This window comes from Seriola lalandi, unplaced genomic scaffold (assembly GCF_002814215.2).
Source record: "Seriola lalandi dorsalis isolate HSWRI2012SDOR001 ecotype SW California unplaced genomic scaffold, Sedor1 jcf7180002054687, whole genome shotgun sequence".
NCBI lineage: Eukaryota > Metazoa > Chordata > Actinopteri > Carangiformes > Carangidae > Seriola > Seriola lalandi.
The window spans coordinates 1,013,159-1,032,408 of NW_019525240.1; the positions used below are offsets into that span (position 1 = coordinate 1,013,159).

The 19,250-nt window shown below is 39.9% G+C and overlaps 1 protein-coding gene across 2 annotated transcripts; it reads right to left on the bottom strand.

The window, feature by feature from the left end:
* Nucleotides 1-1,344: 1,344 nt before the first annotated feature.
* On the bottom strand, nucleotides 1,345-18,958 carry galcb (galactosylceramidase b). Of its 2 annotated transcripts, none has more exons than XM_023422908.2 (17): nucleotides 18,763-18,958; nucleotides 18,589-18,657; nucleotides 18,443-18,506; nucleotides 17,048-17,161; nucleotides 16,527-16,666; nucleotides 15,608-15,646; nucleotides 13,025-13,155; nucleotides 11,033-11,188; nucleotides 10,567-10,691; nucleotides 6,838-6,965; nucleotides 6,524-6,613; nucleotides 6,349-6,438; nucleotides 6,111-6,255; nucleotides 4,328-4,508; nucleotides 4,067-4,230; nucleotides 3,833-3,909; nucleotides 1,345-2,117 (listed from the first exon to the last, which is right to left on the bottom strand). In XM_023422908.2, exons 1-17 carry the CDS (start codon nucleotides 18,901-18,903, stop codon nucleotides 1,974-1,976), a joined length of 1,998 nt encoding a protein of 665 aa, XP_023278676.1. In that variant the 5' UTR covers nucleotides 18,904-18,958; the 3' UTR covers nucleotides 1,345-1,973. The 2 variants fall into 2 exon arrangements, with proteins under 2 accessions (XP_023278676.1, XP_023278677.1); XM_023422909.2 differs by lacking the exon at nucleotides 13,025-13,155 and adding an exon at nucleotides 15,284-15,411.
* Nucleotides 18,959-19,250: the final 292 nt, after the last annotated feature.

Consider the following 19,250-nt stretch of genomic DNA (forward strand, 5'->3'; position numbering starts at 1 on the left):
CTTCCTTGTTTCTAACTGTACACCTACATCCGGAGACCAGGTATTCAGAAGAGAGACCCCGAAGATCTTCTCCACAGATACTATTCCTACGGAGCCCCTAAAGGGACATGGGGAAAATATTTTTTTAGATATGTTACTCGTGCGCACGAGACGAGAAACATATCTAAAAAAATATTTTCCCCATGTCCCTTTAGGGGCTCCGTACAGCCCCACCTCACTCTACACAGAACAAAAATATAGAAAGCAGATTTAAGATCTAAGACTTTTCCTCACCACACAAAAGGCGTCTTTCTCTCAATTTTTCATCTCCAATGTGTTAAAATCCGTGATAGTGAGCACTTCTCCTTTGCCAAAATAATCCATCTAATTTACAGGCCTGGTATATCAAGATGCTGATTACACAGAATGATTTCTTCACAGGTGTAACTTAGGCTGGTCAAAATAAAAGGTCACTCTAAATTGTGCAGTTTTATTTTGAAAAAAGACATTCAAAACATTCATTAGGTGAACTGTGTGACTTGGGCTACAGATGTGCATTTTTTGGGGAGAGGTTTGTGAATCAGAAAAAAGGAGTCAGTATCTGGTGTGACCATCATTTGCCTCATGCAGTGCGACACAGAGTTGATCAGGTTGGTGGTTGGTGGACTGCTCCTCTTCAGTAGCTGGGTGAAGTTGCTGGATATTAGCAGGAAGTGAGACACGCTATTTTACATGCAGATTCAGAGCATCCCAAACATGTTCAATAGGTGACATGTCTGGTGATGACACAGGCCAGGAAAGAACTGGGATGTTTTAAGCTTCCAGGAATTGTGTACATGATGCTGTAACATGAGGTGTGCAAGTGTCACCTCTCAGTTAACACTGAGCCACATCTGAGCTCCTCATGTTTGAACTACTGTTGAAATGACACAAAGATGCCAAAGGCACTATAGTAAAATGAAACTTCTGGCCCAACATATGCTTGGGTCCTTGGCAAAGTCTGGCCCATATACATCCAGATCTGGGCAGAGTCCAGCTGTTCTCCTCCGGTACTCACTGACAGCCAGAAGATTTTCTGTGTATGCCAGAATTGGTCCAGATGTGGAAGTAGCATCAGACAATCATGTTCTATATGGGCCAGATTTGAGCTGTTGGGGTGTAAACTGGGCCAGAAGAAAACAAAGATGTGGCCCAAGTATGGGCCAGAGTTATTTTGCCGTCTGTTGAAACTGAGACTTTAATGTAGTGCCAAGAACAAAAATGTGTAATTGTCCAAATACTTACAGTCAGTTACAGTTGCACAAATGTAAAGCAGCATTCTGACCCGGATTTGGACGCTGAACACATAATATCCAAGCATGATCATAGACTTAATCATAGACTTTATACAGGATGTGATCTGGTCACACTTTGATACAATTAAATCTCCGAATAAAATGCCCCCCCCTTGAGTCCCTGTGACCTTCGTAGTGTCCTGGCACCTATTTGGGAGCCATTCTACATCCTACACTTTAACTAGTGCTCACAATTTCCTCAGATACTGTTTCTAAACCAGCGATAGTTGAAATTAAATTAATCTGCTCCTGCTGTTTTTGCTTTTCACTGAAAACAGCTGGAAAATCAGGTAACATCACACATTATTTCATCCAGTTACATATACCTCTTCATTTTCACTCCAGTGAGCTAGACACATTTTGTCCCTTACTACTACACAAATGCTTTTAAACAATTAAAAAGCAGTTTATAATAAAATCCTTTTATTTCATAAAAAAAAATCAGTTCAAAATAACATTTATCTCATTGAGCAAATTTAAAGGGTGCAGTGTTATGTTTCTTTGTGTTTCCTTAATTCTTGTGTAAAACTTTTTAAAGAGAGAGAAAAAAAATCAAGTGTACATTTGGCACATCAGTATTAAAACAAGGCATTAATCAAGTCAATAAATTAATCAGAATATTAACATCACAGTATAAATCATTATTTCACAGTTAAATCATCATTCTGCCACCACAGCAAAGTTATCAAACTGTGCCAGTTCAAATGAGTGTGTTCCTATGGCAGCCCAGCCGTTGTTTGGGTTCAGCACCACAGCGTTCTTCCACAGTGGGTATCCATTCAGCAGCCCTGATGCAAGCTGTCCCTGCAAGACACAGTTCCAGTGGAAAGCTTTACGACATACACAATTGTCTGTTTTATTAGGTGCATTATTACTCTTTATAGACTCTCTGCTTGTTCACTCTGATCGTCAGTAACAGGGATGTGACTATAAGGCATTTAGATGGAGCTGACAGATTAACACTGAACAACATTATTCAAGATTATTTGCTCAAAAACAAAGTTCATGTTTCCTTATCATTGAAATTTCCACCTTCAAAACTGAATGAAGTTCAATCAATCAGTTCTCTGTGACTTTGAACATTGCAAAACCTCAGTAAGTAATTTTACTGAATAATTCTGTTTATTTCTTGGGGCATGGGTGCCAATATTAAGATCTTGATTCCTACTTGTGTCATATGACAATTACCACATGAGCGACAACAATCTAGGTTTGATTCCGTCTAATAGAATGAAATAAAAGTATTAGTGCATCATTTCCCAATCATCATCACACATGTTGCTTTCTTCAACCCGCTGATACGAGTGTCTCCTGAAATAGCGTCCTTATGGCAGCTGGCGTACCAGACCTCAGTTGTCATGGTTACAATTACAAACACATGGACTGTACTGACAGTGGCTTACCTACCTGGTTACTATAATAATGCTCATGGCTTGGTTAGGTTTAGGAAAAGATTGTGGTTTGGGTTAAAATCAGTACTTCTTCAACATTAGACGATATTTGTTGTCATGGTTACAATAATAATAATGTGGTAACCTTGTCGAACGGTCATGGATAATAGAAACAACATAAGCTGCTACATTCACATGGGAATGGAACACCGCTCTCCTGCGTCACATTCATCCATCCCCCACAACTTCCTCCTGACGTGGACTTTGTCTCTCTTTATACCACGTCACCACACTTTTCCCTTTGCTCCTGTCATAATTACTACAACCACTAGATGTCACCTAGCAACAAAATGTAACTATGGGTCACATTAACCTGCTGCACAGATGACCTATGGGCTCATATTTTACAGGAGGACAGCCTCCACGTTACATTATCCAATTACATGACATTGCTACATGAAATGTCGCATACTGTAAATGCCATGTAGTAATTTAATGTAATGTAATTAGAGAATGTATCATGATGTGATTGGGAAATGATATGGAGATAGAAACTACAGTATGAAATCAGTGAGGTGTGATGAAGGAGGAGTCTTCAAGTACTTCTGTAATTTCTGCAAACCGCCTGATGTGACTGAGTTCAGTGCCCTTATGCTTCATAATGATTTGTTGGCCATAACCAATAATCCATACAAACTAGAATTACTTCCTGGTGGCCGTCTGCCTCCTGGACTCAGACTAGTTTCAGGTTACATCCCTGTTTATCCAGAGTCATAGAAAAAATGAACCATTTGTTTGAAATATTGTCTTAATTGCTGTGTGAAGTCTTGAGTTCACTTGAGTGAAAAGTGTTTTGTGAGGTCACACTGATCTTGACCTTTGACCACCAAAACTTAATCAGTTCATCCCCAAGTAAGTGTTTGTGCCATATTTGAAGAAGGAAAACCTGAGAACAATATGGCTCTGACTCCCACCAGCGCTGAGGCATCAATATCAAATATCTCCTGTTTAAAAAGCTGCAGTAGACACTACGAAGATGCTTACAGTCTTTCTTATGACACATCAGTAAGAAGAAAAAAGTCTAAGAAGCACCAAATTCTCTGAATACAACGTGAAATCTTCACTTACTTTCACAGTGAGTGATAAGGTGTGCCAGCCATATGCTCGGGTTCCAGACTGACCCTCTGCAAGTACAGTCTGACCAGCTGTGACAGCAGAAGAAAACAGAGGGAAATCAATAACCTTCTAGTCAGGATGATTGGACGTTTGAAAATGGATTTGATACCAAAAGTCTGGAAGTCTTGGCTTTGTTTTTGTTTTAACAGTAAAATGTGAACTGAAGCGAGGAGTGATCCTACTGACCCAGATCATTGGTGACTTTGTAGGTGCCGTCTGCAAACACCCAGAAGAAGACTCCTCTAGCGCTGCGGATGGACTGGCCTCCTTTATCCACCCTGGCTGCTATGAAAACACCGCCAGTCTTCACACTTTCCATGAAGATGTCACATGTGACCGTCAGGTTCTGCCTGTAACACAACAACACAACATGGATAGACACCTGGCAGAGTCCTGGATTGTAGACAGTTGTCATATTTAGTTCTATACGGTCATACATCATCTCACCATTGATAGTCTCCTATGACGCTGATGGTCTGGTCCGCGTCTGTCGCCCATGTGATGGGTCTCTCAGTCAGAACCTGTCGTAAGGTGAAGGTGTAAGGTCCAGGGTCAGTCAGGTTGATGTGGTACTCGAACACCCCCGTCTGGTCAGCAAAGTCTGGAGCTTCGGAAAAGGGAGGGTTTCCTGCAAAGGTGGAGAAGGATGAAGAAGGCTGTTTTCTCTTTGCTATTTTCAAGTATTACTGTAAAATTCTGTAACTGTGCTAACTTGTTTCCTGTAGTTATGGTTCTTCGTTATACTTCACACTGCTTTCAAGAAATAATTTTACCATGTCCATGGGCGTCAGACTCAGATGGACTAACAAGCTCCTCTCTATTGAAGTCTCCTTTAAAATATCTGTATTAAAATCTATGGCTCTAACCTGAATCCCTCTTTCTGTTTTACATCACATTCTATTAGCACAAGTATAGTGGCCTGATCTCTGAAGATGTAAATAGCACTGACGAACACAATGTTAGCTTCTGAGAGGGCAGTTAAAGGGAAACTTAAAAAATATCAAAGACAATCCAATATTGTGAGTCTGTATTTTGCACTCAATCAAGTTTGTAAAACCCTTATTTTATTCATTAAAAAATTCGCTGCATTTTCACCATCCAGAATTCAGCACTCTGGAAGTTGTAGCTGTTGCCAAAGAAGCTTCTACAGTCCTCTTGGCTCAGTCTCTACAAGCTCTGCTCACCTGGATTTGGTCAATTTATATCATTCTTCCTGATAGATCTTCTCAGGTTATGTCAGACGGGATGGGAAGTATCTGAACTTCAATTTTAAGGTCTCTACATGTGTTTTAAGGGCTATAAGCCTGGTCTTTGGCTGAGACACTAAAGGACAGTCAGAGACTTGTCCTGAAGACACTCTAGTGTTGTCATGGCTTCAGGTCATTGTGGAGCTGAAAGGTGAACTGTCTCCTGGACCCTGGATCAGGCTTTCTTCATGGGCCTCTCTGTATTTGGCTGAATCATCCTTCCCTCAGTTCTGACCAGTCTCCCTGTCCCTGCTGCTGAGGAGAGCACGATGCCCCCACCATCACATTCCGAGCTTTTCAAAATAAAAGACCATGTGCAGCCCCTTGCGATTCTAACTTTGTCTGGTCCTTGAAGAGCACCCTAATTTCCGCTGCCAGCTGTTGCAGATGTCTAACTCTAGGCTTTAAGCAAAAGAAAAAGACGAAAATGTAAATTTATTTTTCAGGACCCTGTACTATTTCTTTCATTCTTCATTTTCCAGGACATATGGAAACCCTGTTACAGTACAAAAATACAGTGTCCAATGTGGGTATGTTGTCAACTGTTAGGATCCTCTCGAAGCAGGCCTGTTGCTGCAGGAGCCTGATGGGTGGAGTCTGGTCGTCAGGGAGATTCAGCTCACCTGCTCTGGCTGCACTATATAAGCTGGTGGCAGTCAGCCACTTTCCCTCTCTCACCCTGGTTTCCAACCTGTTCAGTTTTGTTGTGTTTTGTTGGTCTTATGATTAATTTCCTTTTTAGTTGTGTAAAATAAACTTATTTTTAGTAAGTGCTAATGTGTGGTCTCCCCTCCTTTGTCCAGCCTTGAGCCGGGTTGTGACACAACCTTAAGGACTTTTCATAACAAATTCTCAGCTTTAATCAAGTAATTTGTCAATTTCCTAAACCTGTCACACTCTAGTCTGTAATACACATGTTTAAACTGCTTGAAGAATTAGACTAAGACCTGACTCATCCTTTGTGTTCTGTGTCTGATACTTACGAACATTAAAGTTATCCTTGTAGACTTTAGGGAAGCGAGCTGAAGGAGGGGGGTCTGGGTAACTGCCCTTCTCTCCTGTTGTAATTGTGGTTAAAGTGTAAACCTCATCTTCAGCCAGATTTAAGGTGAATGATCCATTTGACAGCTAAAATCATCAAACAAAAGACAGTTATTTTAGACCTTGTTAAAAGACTCAGCTTGTTCCTCTTTTTAATAATAATTCTGAATGTCCCTTTACCTTCAGTGGAGTGAGTTTCTTGAACAAGGAGGGCTTCTTGGTCTTGAAGTTAAACTGGGAGCGCCACACTTGGAGTTCCTTGATGGAAGTCTGAGAAAAAATAAAAACCTTGAATAAGACAGAAGGATCAGTTGCTAACTTTTATTAGATTGATAAAAAGCCGAGAGGAACTTACAAAGGATCCCTTCAGCTGGAAAGTTGCATTCTGGGATGTCACATTAAATGGAAGGAGTGGAGGTCTTATGCAGACTGAATGATCATGAGTCTGTAGAGGAAACAGGTTTAGTGTTTCTGTGTAATAGTGTAACTTCACTACACTTTGTTAGCACATGTAACACAGCTGAAAACCTGACAGCTAAACTCCATCTGAACGCCTCTGAACAGCTACAGCTTTACAACTTTCAAAATCATTTTTAAGTAATTATTTAAAATTACAGAACCAGGAAGTGAAAACTTGGAAGAAGCAACAAGCAAAAAAGCCTAACTTGCCATGGTTTCTATGACAACAGTGAGGTTTCCTTTCCCATCAGTCAAGGCAACATAACTTCCCCCTTGTGCCAGATGTCCAACAGTCTGCAGGTAGGTCCATCCTGGCTGGGTGAACTGTGTAGTGTGGGCTGCAGGGAAAACAATACAGTACCGGTTACTTATTGAACCATTACTGAAGACCATGATTTAAGACAGATATTCTTTTCACATTAATAGTCATATGTTCAAGAGCCACAATAATCAGTCAGAGACGTCCTATAACTGTTCAATATCAAACTAAATCACTCTAAAGGTGCACCTAGAAGCTTTTCCTATCACCTTTATCAATAATCTGTTAAAATAAGGTTAATTCTTATTTCTGCATCATGCCAAACAGTCTTTTAGATATTAAAACCTTTATTTAAACAGGGAGGGCCACTGAGAGCCACCTCTCTTCTCTCTTCTAAGGACATCAATGCAAACAGAACATCTAGTCACATTGCATTTAATCAAATCAGTTCCAATTCACTGTACAGCACAGAAATAAAAACACAAGTTTGAGCAACAGAGGGCGCTGTTGTATATAAAATTGTGTTTGCATACAGATGTGTTGTTTATAAGTTTTACAACTTATTCATTTTCAAAAACTGTGAATAAAATCAGTCCTTGGAATGAAGCCTGTGGCACACCTGTGTTCAACACTCATACGCTGGACTGAAAACCATCATCTGATTGTTTACCAGTTTCTCTCACACTTTAGCCAGACGTCCAGATGTCTGGAAAAGTCTGGAAATCGGTCAGTAATTATCAAAATTATTATTGATGATTAAATATGGAGTCAAGTTAAAAATATAATTCAAGCATTCAACTAAAATTGAGCTGCTAATTATAACAACCTTGGCTCTAACTAATCTGCCCCAGTAGACTTTTTGTTGATCAACAGAACAAAGAAAATGCTTTCTTTTGCCCACCAAGGCACACTATCAGAGACAGCTGGAGGAAATCTGGCATTATCAAATATATGGCCTGATGAAAGAAAGTGTTAATTGAATGCATTACATGTACTCTCTCCAACTGAAATAGAGGTAGAAACCTTGAACTACTTCACTGTGTAAGGATGAAGTAGAGTTATGTGATAATGATAACTGTAACACATACTAAGTGAAAAAAACACACATACAAAACAACATACAAAATGTTAAAGAAATTATAGGTAGAGGGAGACGAAGGGGGATGAAAAGTACTTTTTATAAAATCCTAAATTGTTATTCAAATAAAGGTTTTTTTGAGCATCTGGCAGACTTAAATGTTTTGTTTGTAGCTAACTGTAAATCCTCTATCTTTTAGTACAACCTCAAATTCTGCCTGCAATATCCCAGTTCATTTTTTTAAAAGCAACAGGAGTGAGGTGTATGCCTGTGTGAATTGAGGCCGTAGTGCTAAAAGACACATGGGAGTGACTGACATGCTTTTTCCTGCAGTGGTGAATTTTTACTCATTAGATATTCTGACTGCGGAGAGAAGACCAGAAATGAGGAGAGAGATGCAGAATGGCATTTATGCTCTGTGAAACCTTTCCATGCTTCGCTTCAATCTGTGCTTTTTTCTCATTGTGGACTACTACTAACATAATAAAGTTACTTCTCAGCATCTGTAAGAACCATTCTGGAAAGCACATGGCAAAAAAAATCTGTCTGTGGTTAAACTGGTCACAACTAGTGGATCACTGATGATGACTTAGTGATGATGAGTTTGTTTTGAGGAGTCACAAGGCAAAAAGGTTTGGAACCAGGCTCTTAAGCTTGACTTTGAAGGCTTGTTAAGTTTTTTTTGTTTTTTTTTTTACCAATTTTGCTTAGTCAGGCTAAATTAGCTAAGAACCAGATGTCTCCAAACCATGGTCAAGAGCCACGGGTCTGGCAGAGAAACAGAGAGATGAGAACAAATGAATGGGAAACAAAAAATGATTAAACGGTAGGTTATAAATCAGATACATTCGACAATGAGAGTGCTTCATGATATTGTAAAGTCGCTGCCAAACTTAACCACTCTGAATTTATACTGAGCCACACACTTTTTTTCTTGACGATGTGTCTTAGTATAATTGCACTTCTACTCAGATAAGTGGTTTCTGTTGGTGACCTTAGCACAGAGAATGCTCTTTCCACAGCAGAACAAACGCACACTCATATGTTCATGTCCCTCATTTATTTATCAGACTGAAATACTCAAGTATTTCCTGTGACCGTATCACCACTTCTACTGAATCCTTTATCACCTCTACTGATCTCAAGCAGAGACAGAAACATTATGTCCAAACAACCTGACTGCATCTCAAACACACACACACACACACACACACACACACACACACACACACACACACACACACACACAAACACACACAATATTTGGTGTTAAACTGCCAGCAAAATATTACTCAAACTACAAGGTCAGAGAAAAAGGTCGAATCATGACCATCTATATAGATTATGGAAACTCCTGTTGTAGCAGGAAGTTCATATAGTCGAGGAGTTCCTTCCTCGTACTGTCCAGATCAAACCACACTACACACACAACTAACCATCACACAGTCTCTCCTCACTTTATTTTCCTGTTTCTTTCCTACAGAACAGAATGGCCTGGGTTGTCTTCATCACCTTGCACAGCACAGCTTTTAGTTTTCTTTAATATTTCTTTCTGCGCAGCATGTTCTCTTTTTTTTTGTAATAAGCTAAACATGAAGGTTATTTTTATTACTGCTGGACCAGCATGCACAATGGCTCCTCTCTAATAACTGCCCTCTGCCACTAAGCAACAAGTGATTTTTTACATGAATTTGTCTCTTTGTCATGTTAGTGTGATGCTCAGACAGCTCAGGGTTCCTGCATAGTTTTAAAAATCTAAACCAGTGCTTTTTAAGACCTTAAATCAATGAATTTTTTTTCTTAACTTATATTTTTGGGCACTTTGCCTGTATTCGGACAGTACAGTGAGAGATAAACAAGAAATTCTTTGAAAGAGAGAGAGAGAGAGAGAGGGGGGAGTAGAAAATTCAGTCCATGCTCATCATGGAAGTTCAACAGCACATAGTAGACACAAATAGAAACAGCAATAAAAGATCTAAACACCTGCAGCAGCAGTATTAAAGAATCACACCAATAATGCATGTTGGTAGAAATAACTATGATAACCATTTTCCATATCCTAATACACAATTTCATATTACTTTTTAGATAATCAGGGAAAAAACATGTTATATGTTTTGGTGTGTTGTAGTGCAGGCCTTTCAGCCTTCATCACTATGCACATTGACTTTTTCTTTTCTCACTTAAGTTACTGGGGAACAGCCTACAACAAGCTCCACTGCAAAAAATAGACTCAAAGACTGAACAACAAAGCTTGATTCATGGGGGTCTCCTCCTAACATTTCTCATTCAATCTGCACTTTCCCATTCCCAAACCTAGATTGATGGACAGACTTAACAAACGGCGACAAACACATCTACCTCAGACTTGCTATTTAATACCTACAACAAAATTTAGAGTACATATAAGACATTTTAAGACCTTATTTTCCTTAAGTTTAATATCAGACTGAACCCTGGCAGCTGGAGAGGCCGTCCAGCTGTACTGGACTTTTAAAGAGATATGTACTATCTGACACTCTCCTGCGCTCACATCAGCAAAACATCTGTCTGTGTGTGTGTGTGTGTGTGTGTGTGTGTGTGTGTGGGATGTGGTGCAGACCTGTGATCCAGATCGGAGACTCCACCACGTAGTTGCCACTCCAGGGCTCCTCTGCCGTCATCAGCCCGTCCCTGCCAAACGGCAGATTCTCGTAGTAGCTGGCCACCAGGTTCCAGGAGATGGTGCTGGAAGAAGATTAGCTGTCAGCAACCAGAGAGCTGCACACAGGCTTTACATGCACAGTTACACTCGCTCCAAACGTCACCACAGCTTCTGATTCTTGATGATTTTTTACACCTTAAACTTGAAATATTCTTTGTTTTCTTAAAATAAACTGACATCAAGCTGGAAACTAAGAACAACATGAACAGTTCATTTTGTGACTTTTCTTCAAATGATTTAAAGCACACTCTCTGAAAACATAAATTTCAGGTTAATCAAATAAAACACTGGATGAAATTCAATCCTAATGAAACAAATACATTTGGACAGAAATGCAGATTATTTTGCTGGTGTATTTCCTCACGCCGTCATGTGTCCGTTGACGTAGTTCTGGTTGAGGATGCGAGCCCAGCAGCCTCCCCCCACCTCATCATTAAAGGTGCTGTAGTCCTCCGATGACCACAGCGTCTTCTGCGTCTTCAGGGCGTCGGACACTGTGGTGGTGCCTGGGTAGTGGGCCCTGGACGCCACACACACACACAACACAAGGTAGAGGTAACACGATAAGAGACAGCTGTCAAATTTTGGAAATGTAACATCTGTGCTTAGAACTGGTTTAATGCAAAGCAAAAAAACATGACAATACGAGCTAACATCTGAGTGACTGATGTGTTAATTTACATGTTATCAGATGGTGGAGAAAACCCCAAAGGGAAGAATAATCCGGTGATTTCACACAACCTCAAGACCAATCTGGAAAAAAGACTGCAACGCACTGAAGCTTTTGCAGCTACTTCAGTGTAACGTCAGGCAGATACTGATCAAAAAGCATCTGTAGCACTGAGTATCACAGTCATGAAAGTTGAGTTTTTTCCATTACTTTCATTGCAAATCAGATTTGTAGTCCTGCTGACTACAGTTATTCTTTGATCAGATATTTCCCGATTTGAATACTAACTTTTGTAATGTAATATTTACTGTTATATTTTGCCAAAGTTCCTGCACATATTCAGAAAGGCATTGCATACTGCTGTGCTTGAGAGTTAAGCTCAGTTTGGTAAATGAAGAAAAAGGGTTTTGTATTGAAAACAATTCCATTTTAGAGGTTGACTTCAGTTCTGATGTTTGGAAATAAAATCTGCTAAATACATCTGCTCATATTCATTTTACATAAATAAGTATTTGTAATGAGGACGCCTTCAATTAAAAGAAATGTGATTAAGATATGCAGAGAGCAGGATATGTTACAGCTTAAAATAGTTAATTAGTTGCTTTCGGTTCTCACCTTGGAACTGATTCACCTGGCAGCCTAAAGGTGACCTTTAATAATGTCATCATATAACCAATCAGATGGTGGTGTAGGTGGGACACTGCGACATGTTTGTTGAGTTTACTGTCAGATCTCCCGACCCGTTTTTTACGAAAACAATTTACTGAAGTGCAAGTTCTGTCTCAAAACTATGTTGTTAGGTATCCTGTGGCATTTTTAAGTGGCTATATGGAAATTCTTGAGCTTTCTTAGTGGCTATACAGCATATACCTGCCTGTCATGTAGACTACACCACTGGTTCATGGTCTATGGGGGGGGGGCAGTTGAATTGGCTAATTAGCTAATTAGTTATCTATCCTGCAGAATGATGTTAGCACGTCATGTTTCCCTGGTGGCTGTTTGTCTGGAGGCTGGTTCTACAAGCTAAAGGTGCAGAACCGGACGTGTTCCTGTTGCTAAGCTGCATAAGAAGCAGACTGAGGCTAATGTGGGTTGTTGTTCAGAGACTGGTCTAGCTCGGTGGGACACAGCACTGAAATTACCGCTTTATGATTGGAGGCCTCCAAATAAGGTCTCCAGCTACATAGTGGATACTTGATAGCTTTCTGTTGAATCAATGCAGAACTACTGGGCACCGTCATGAAAACAAGAAATAGAAAATATGAGTTCTTCCATTTTGGTCTCACAGATCAACAGATTTACAGACATGTGCTTGGAGCAGACAAATGAAGCTGTTTAATTTCCGCTGGACTTGAAGTTACTGAGTTCACCAGACGTCTATACACACAGACAGATGTCCAACACACCATGTCCTGCTGTAAAAAGTAACAAACAAACCAGCCACAGAAAACATGATCATGCTCCTCTAACAGCTTAAAAACTACAAGCAAACTAAATAATGAGATACTCACACACACAAATCAACATATGCTGTTATCAGACTTATTATTTTTGTTATCACATGCATCATGCAGGAGACGACACGTTCTCAAAGCCAATCAGCTGTTAATAGCTCAATCTTTTCAGGCACAAGCACAAGTTAGAGACAGACGCTCACACACGTCACGCTCAGAGACGTAATCCTACCCTATCACGTCTACAGCTGTGCTCAGCTCAGGGTCTAGAAGCAGAGACAGGGCAATGGGCTCCCACAGGTTGTCACTGGCTATGATCCTGACCCCCTCCAGACCGCTTTTATCCAGAGTGTACCGCAGCAGCTGGTGCAGCCGGTCACAGTCACACAGGGAGACAGAGAGCAGAGAAGACGTTGAGTCGCAGCTCTGACCATGTGGACGCGTTTTGTCTCTACAGTATTTGCTGCCATCATGTAAATCATGTAGTTTGTGACCAGTTTTCCCCCTCTCTGTTAGCTCTGTGTTTCGGCCTCCACCAGCTTCTCTTCAGCTGCTAAATGTTCTTCTATGTTCGCCAGCTGTTTTCTGACTGAGTCTGTCTGCTGTTCGCTGCTCTGCAGGTAGAGGACACTCAGTTCATCTATGAAGACAGCTGCTGCTCCGATTGGAAATGAGATAGTTGAGAAGAGTTGAATTCCAATGAGTCCATCAACAGATCATTAATAAGAATCTGTTTTCACTGCTGAACCAAATCGTTTTAACCATTTATTAAGCAAAACATTTGCAGGTTCCAGTTTCTGAAATGTTTTTTCTTTGTCACAGTAAACTGACAAAACAAGACATCTACTCCTGTCTAACTCATCTACTTCTTACTATTCTTACTGCTGTCTGGTTTTATTTTCATGTACATATTTTATCATCTACTATCTTTCTAATGTCTAATGTCGTTGTCCTTCTATCCACCTTTATTTTAGTGTACTATTTTGTTTTTTTTTGTAAAACACTTGGAGCTACATCTCCTGTATGAAAAGCGCTCTATAAATAAAGCTTATTATTTTACAGACAAAAGAATAATCGAGTAAGTGAGAAAATGATCAGCTAATTAATAGAGTGCTAATTTAACAGTTAGTTGCAGACCTAGTGCAGAGGTAGATTGGATTTTAATTCAGAAAGTCCCAGTGTGATTTTTTTCCACTTGAAACAATTGTCACATAAATATCAGGAATTATCATTTGTTATTATTCCCAAAATTTGAGCAACAATGCTGTTTTCTAATATTTTTGAATATATTGTAAATTGCATAGAGGTGCTCAATTGTTAACATAGTTATCAGTATATTAAGGCAGATCAGAAATTTAAAAGTTAGATTATTAATTCCTCATTCAACAAAGTAGAATCCACATAATGCTAACTTTACTTCAGTGGATTCACCTGGTTTTGTTTCCAGACTCTAGAAGCAAATGCTAGATTCTCTACCTGACAGTCCTGTTAACAGCGCTGTGTGCTCATGTACTGTAACTATTCACAACATAGTTGAAGTGAGTGGAGACAGCCAGTTATCATCATCTACATTACTTTCTGAGGGAATATCCTATTTTTGAGCACACTGAAAAAAAAAGGATTTACATGACTATACAGCGCCATTTATACTTATTAACCACAGCTTCAATGTAACATCAAACACAAACATATTCACTGAGAACAGGCAGAGATGCACAGATGGATTTCCTGATTTTAGGAATTAAGACTGGATAATTCAACTGAAAAAAAAGATGAATCATAAAGTTATTTTCTGTTCAGCTCAGCCCTTTAATCCACTGTTAATTTTAGCGTCTCACCGTCATTGTTGTTATTATCGTAATTAGTCGTTTTACTGTTGTTTGTTTTTGTTGTTATTTTCTTATTTCATTTTGTTTTGGCTTCTAATTTACATTATTGGTTTGCATTATGATGTCATGTTTACTTGAGTGGACCTCAGGAAGAATAGTTGCTACCTTGGTAGTGGCTAATATGGATCCAAATAAATAAATAAATATAAAGATATTGATAAGCATAGCTTGAAAACCAGAAATGCATTTTCTTCTTTTACATGATGGCAGCAATATACAATAAAGTTTACAACATCACAAAGAGTTATCTGACTTCAGTGGTTAACATGTCATGCTCTATCACGACATGCATGTAGATACACTGCAGAGGAGCATGAATGTATGCATCTTATCAAGTTAGTGTCTGACTGAACCGCCCAACCGAAAAACAGCCACAAACATTCAGCTCACAGTTAGATGTGTAGAGAAGAAGACACGCCTGACATCTCACCATCTGCGCATCATGTGTTTAGTCAATTAATTATCAGCGATCAAACTGTCCTTCAGTGACCTCACAGCACGGGGTGAAAATCATGCTTTTACAGTGTGATTGCCGTATGATTGGGTCAAATGAGCAGTGACTGAGCCGCCTCTGAATGCGACCTGAAGCCAAATGTACTTACCCAATCACCTCAACAGAATCATTAAGGCGCGGGTCAACGATCATAGAATTAGCGATGCTCCAATCACCGTCTGCTGCGATGATGCCGACACCAGTTAGACCCACTTTATCCAGCATGTCCCGGAGCACCTTGGCAACAAAGACATGCTCTCAGAGGAACCCAGCTACAAGTGGAAAAATCACCCACTAAGAGTCAGACTGTGCGTCATGTCGGTGGCTGTTTTTCTCCTCAATCCACAGTTCGGCGCCAGCTTACCCATAATGCACTAAACCTTTATCAGTCAAATCAGTGAGGGGACATTGAAAGAGAAGAGGTCGGGGTTACCTTGATGTACTTGGTGTCATAGTTTCGCTCATTCCAAATCTAAATAGATAAAAGTGAATTTTAGTGACACGATCTGTTGCTCAAACAGTCCAGTTTTACATTCATGCTTACATTTCAAGCAAAATGTTTACAACTCAGCCTACAGCTGATTTGTTTATCCGCCCCTACATTTACCTGAAATACTGTCACCAAGTTGGTTGCAGTTAAAAATACTCGTTGTCGATGGTGTGATACTATGTTCTGGATGGCTGGAGGACCAGTGATGTAACAGGAAAAGTAATGAAGCATTTCATTAATTTCATAATTTAGTCTGAAAAACTATTTGAAAAGGCAAATTAAAAATGGGAATATCCATGACACCCATCCAAGTCAGTACATGGCCAATCAGATCGAAGACTGACATGCTGCTTTAATTTTATAAATTATATAGATTATTATTTTTATAAAGCAGCATGTTAATTCTGCTCTCAATTTATTATTTTTTTTTCTTACAAAATAACAAAAAGTACAGATAAGATAACCATTAAAGTACTGGATCGATAAGTGGTAATGATAAAAGTAGTAGTACCATTAAAATCGTAACGGTGCGTCATCTTGAGCAGTGTTCCGGTTCAGAGACTTTCTATATACAGTATAGTCGGGACAGACCACGCCCTGTTTGGCTGCTATTTAACACTCAGATATCTTTAACTCATATTGTGTATAACCATGTTTTGCAATCTGTTTTCCATTTTCTTTTTTTTTTAAGTTCAATAAATGCCGTTGTTTCCAAAGTCAATGAGTAATCGTGTTAAATAACGATGGTCTCAATATTTATCAAAATAATCATGATTATGATTTTTGCTATAATTGAGCAGCCCTGATTTCCACTCTACACCACATGGCAAGGAGCAAGACTTTAAGTAACTTGAGTACGCACCCCAACATACTGGATGTCCAGGTCATGGTACTGCTTGGCACCGAGGATCCAGTTCACCACGTACGCCGCAGTGATGTCTGGGAAGTCATAGGGCCAGTTCTTACCATGGCCGACCCAACCAGGGAACGCCCAGGGCAAACCTGCAGGGAGACACACACCAACACACACAGACGAGGTTCAAGATGCTCTGAGTGCAGTATCGTCGTCAAACTAATGCACCCAGCTGGTTTCAGTCTTAAGACTACATTTCCCATCTACGACTGAGTATTAAGGCCACATTGAGGGAAAATAAAAATCAGAAATTTGGAGAATAAAGTCATAATTATGAGAATAAAGTCATATTATTACAAGAAAGGCTTTGCTCTTTTAATGTTATGACTTTATTCTTTTTTTTCCTCAACATGGCCTAATACTTTGTATTTGATCATAAACTAATCACTGTCTCTTAGTATTACATTCTGATATTTGATTTCTGCGTCATCAGGTTTTTGTTTGACCTCAGTGACAGTGTCTTTTCTCACCTATGAGTGTGATGTTTGGGTTCCTCTTCTTGGCCTCTTTCATGAGCCACCACTCGTAGCCTCGGAAGTAGTTCTCATCGTTCTCATAGTGCATGTGGGACGGCTCTGTTCCATCTGAAAACATTCACGGTCCAATATACTGTCAAAATAAAAACGATCTGTGGATCCAAGGTTTATCCAGGGTTTATCATATCCCTGACGTAAAACACAACAATATCTGTTCTAATATCAGTCCTCTGGGGGGTTCAGGACCCAAACAACTGCAGAAAGCCACTGGGGAGATAGCAAGGCCAGCTGAGATCAGCTAAAGATGGCTGTTGTTAACAAGAGCCTCTAGTTGGAAGCCTTCAGGTGAAGGCTAATCCTAACCACTTTTTCCATCAAAATTAGCAAGTGTAAGTGTATAAGTTGTTCTGTTCGGACTGAGAACACACACAACTGCAAGGCTACACACACACACACACACACACACACACACACACACACACACACACACAGTGGAGAGAGTGAGCTAAAAAGGATCTGTCAGTTCTCATCCTCAGATTGGAGCTCCTGTAAGTGTCGGAGCCTCCGTGTGAGAAGCTTCGATCATTGATTGTGTGTTTTTAAAACTTATTTCAGGGCTGCAGCTCACTCTTTCATCACAGAGTGCAGTGAATCTGCTGTGTTTTTCTGGTTCAACAGCACCGTGTTTTACAGGTGACAGGTGTGTTTACAGTGTAAATGCTCTGAAAGACGTCACAGCAGCAAAAGAGGTGCAAATTAGTGATTTCACCCGGGCCAGTCATAGGGCCTTCCTACAATCCTGCCTTATTAGTTGTAAGAGCAAATGATCTGACTATATAATGTAAACAACAACACGCAATCAAAGCATCTGCAAGCAAAAATACTTAATGACATGAAATAGATTGTGTGACATGTCAATTATTGACAACCTCAGCAGCATGTTGACCTCACCCCACTTTATAACTTCTGTTACAATTATTACTATTTTTCTAGTACTAATTATTATTGCTGTACTACCAGTTATGTCAATATTTTGAATTTTCTTGTATATGTTATTAGTTTTGTTATTTTCTGCACATTTCGGCGCACATCTGGAGGTACCAGAGGTTGATACATTCACAAATAACTATTGGTGCATCCATTAATTAATCAATCAACTGATTAGTCATGTGACAGAAAATTAATCAACAACTGATTATTTGTCTAAACATGTTATCAAGCAGAATCGCTAAGAATTATCCGCCTCCACTTCACTCAGTTTTATTAAGTCATTTGAAGGTGTCACTTTGGAGTGTTGGAATTATCTTCTGATAATTAATAGGTAATACTATATACTAATTAATAAGTAATTAAAAAAAATAAGCCGCTGTGTTGTTAAATGTCACTTACCGGTAGTCTGAGCATCTCCTCCGATCTCCACCTTCAGTATGTGCAGAGAGGCTCCAAAGTTTGGCTGAAGACGGAACAAAAACACACAGCAGTGAGTTTCACGTACTTTGAACTCGACTGTACGGAAGACTCGGCTCAGGTCTTACTTTGAAGAGGTAGTCCAGTATCCGGCTCCGGTACGGCTCCTCATAATTCACCAGTAACCGAGAGGTGGCCTGAAGGAAGGAAATGAAATGTTACACTAGTAAACAACAAGCCGCTTACTTTCCCGTGTGTTGGAGGGTATCGAACCAGGAAGTAGACGGACAGACTGAACTCACCCCTCCACCGCTCAGACCTCCAATCCCGTCAAACACTCTCCCAAGTCCCGCATTATCGTCCAGGACGTACGTGTCAGAGGAGCAGAGACCCAGAGACGAAGTGAGGAACAAAACAGTCACCGTCAGCACGGTCCCATCCATCCTGACGCTCCGACCCGGCTCTGTACAGGATGCGCGCGACGGCTGCGTGCATATTCACTCCTTCTGTAAATCACATGACAGCGAGGCTGGGCGGTCACGTGATTTACTTCCATAAAAAAAAAGGTCTCATCAGCAGAGATTGGGGTTAGCATGCTGGTTGGAATGTCACTTTCAGTAAAGTTTTAACATATAATTGGTTATTCATCCGAATCTGCAAATTGTTGACTAAAACGATCGGATTGACACAGTGGATTAAAATTGACAAATTGACCTCAATATTTAACTTTCAATGTATATAGTAGCAGAAAATGAAAAGTAAAGTTCACAGCACTTGATTAAATGTACTG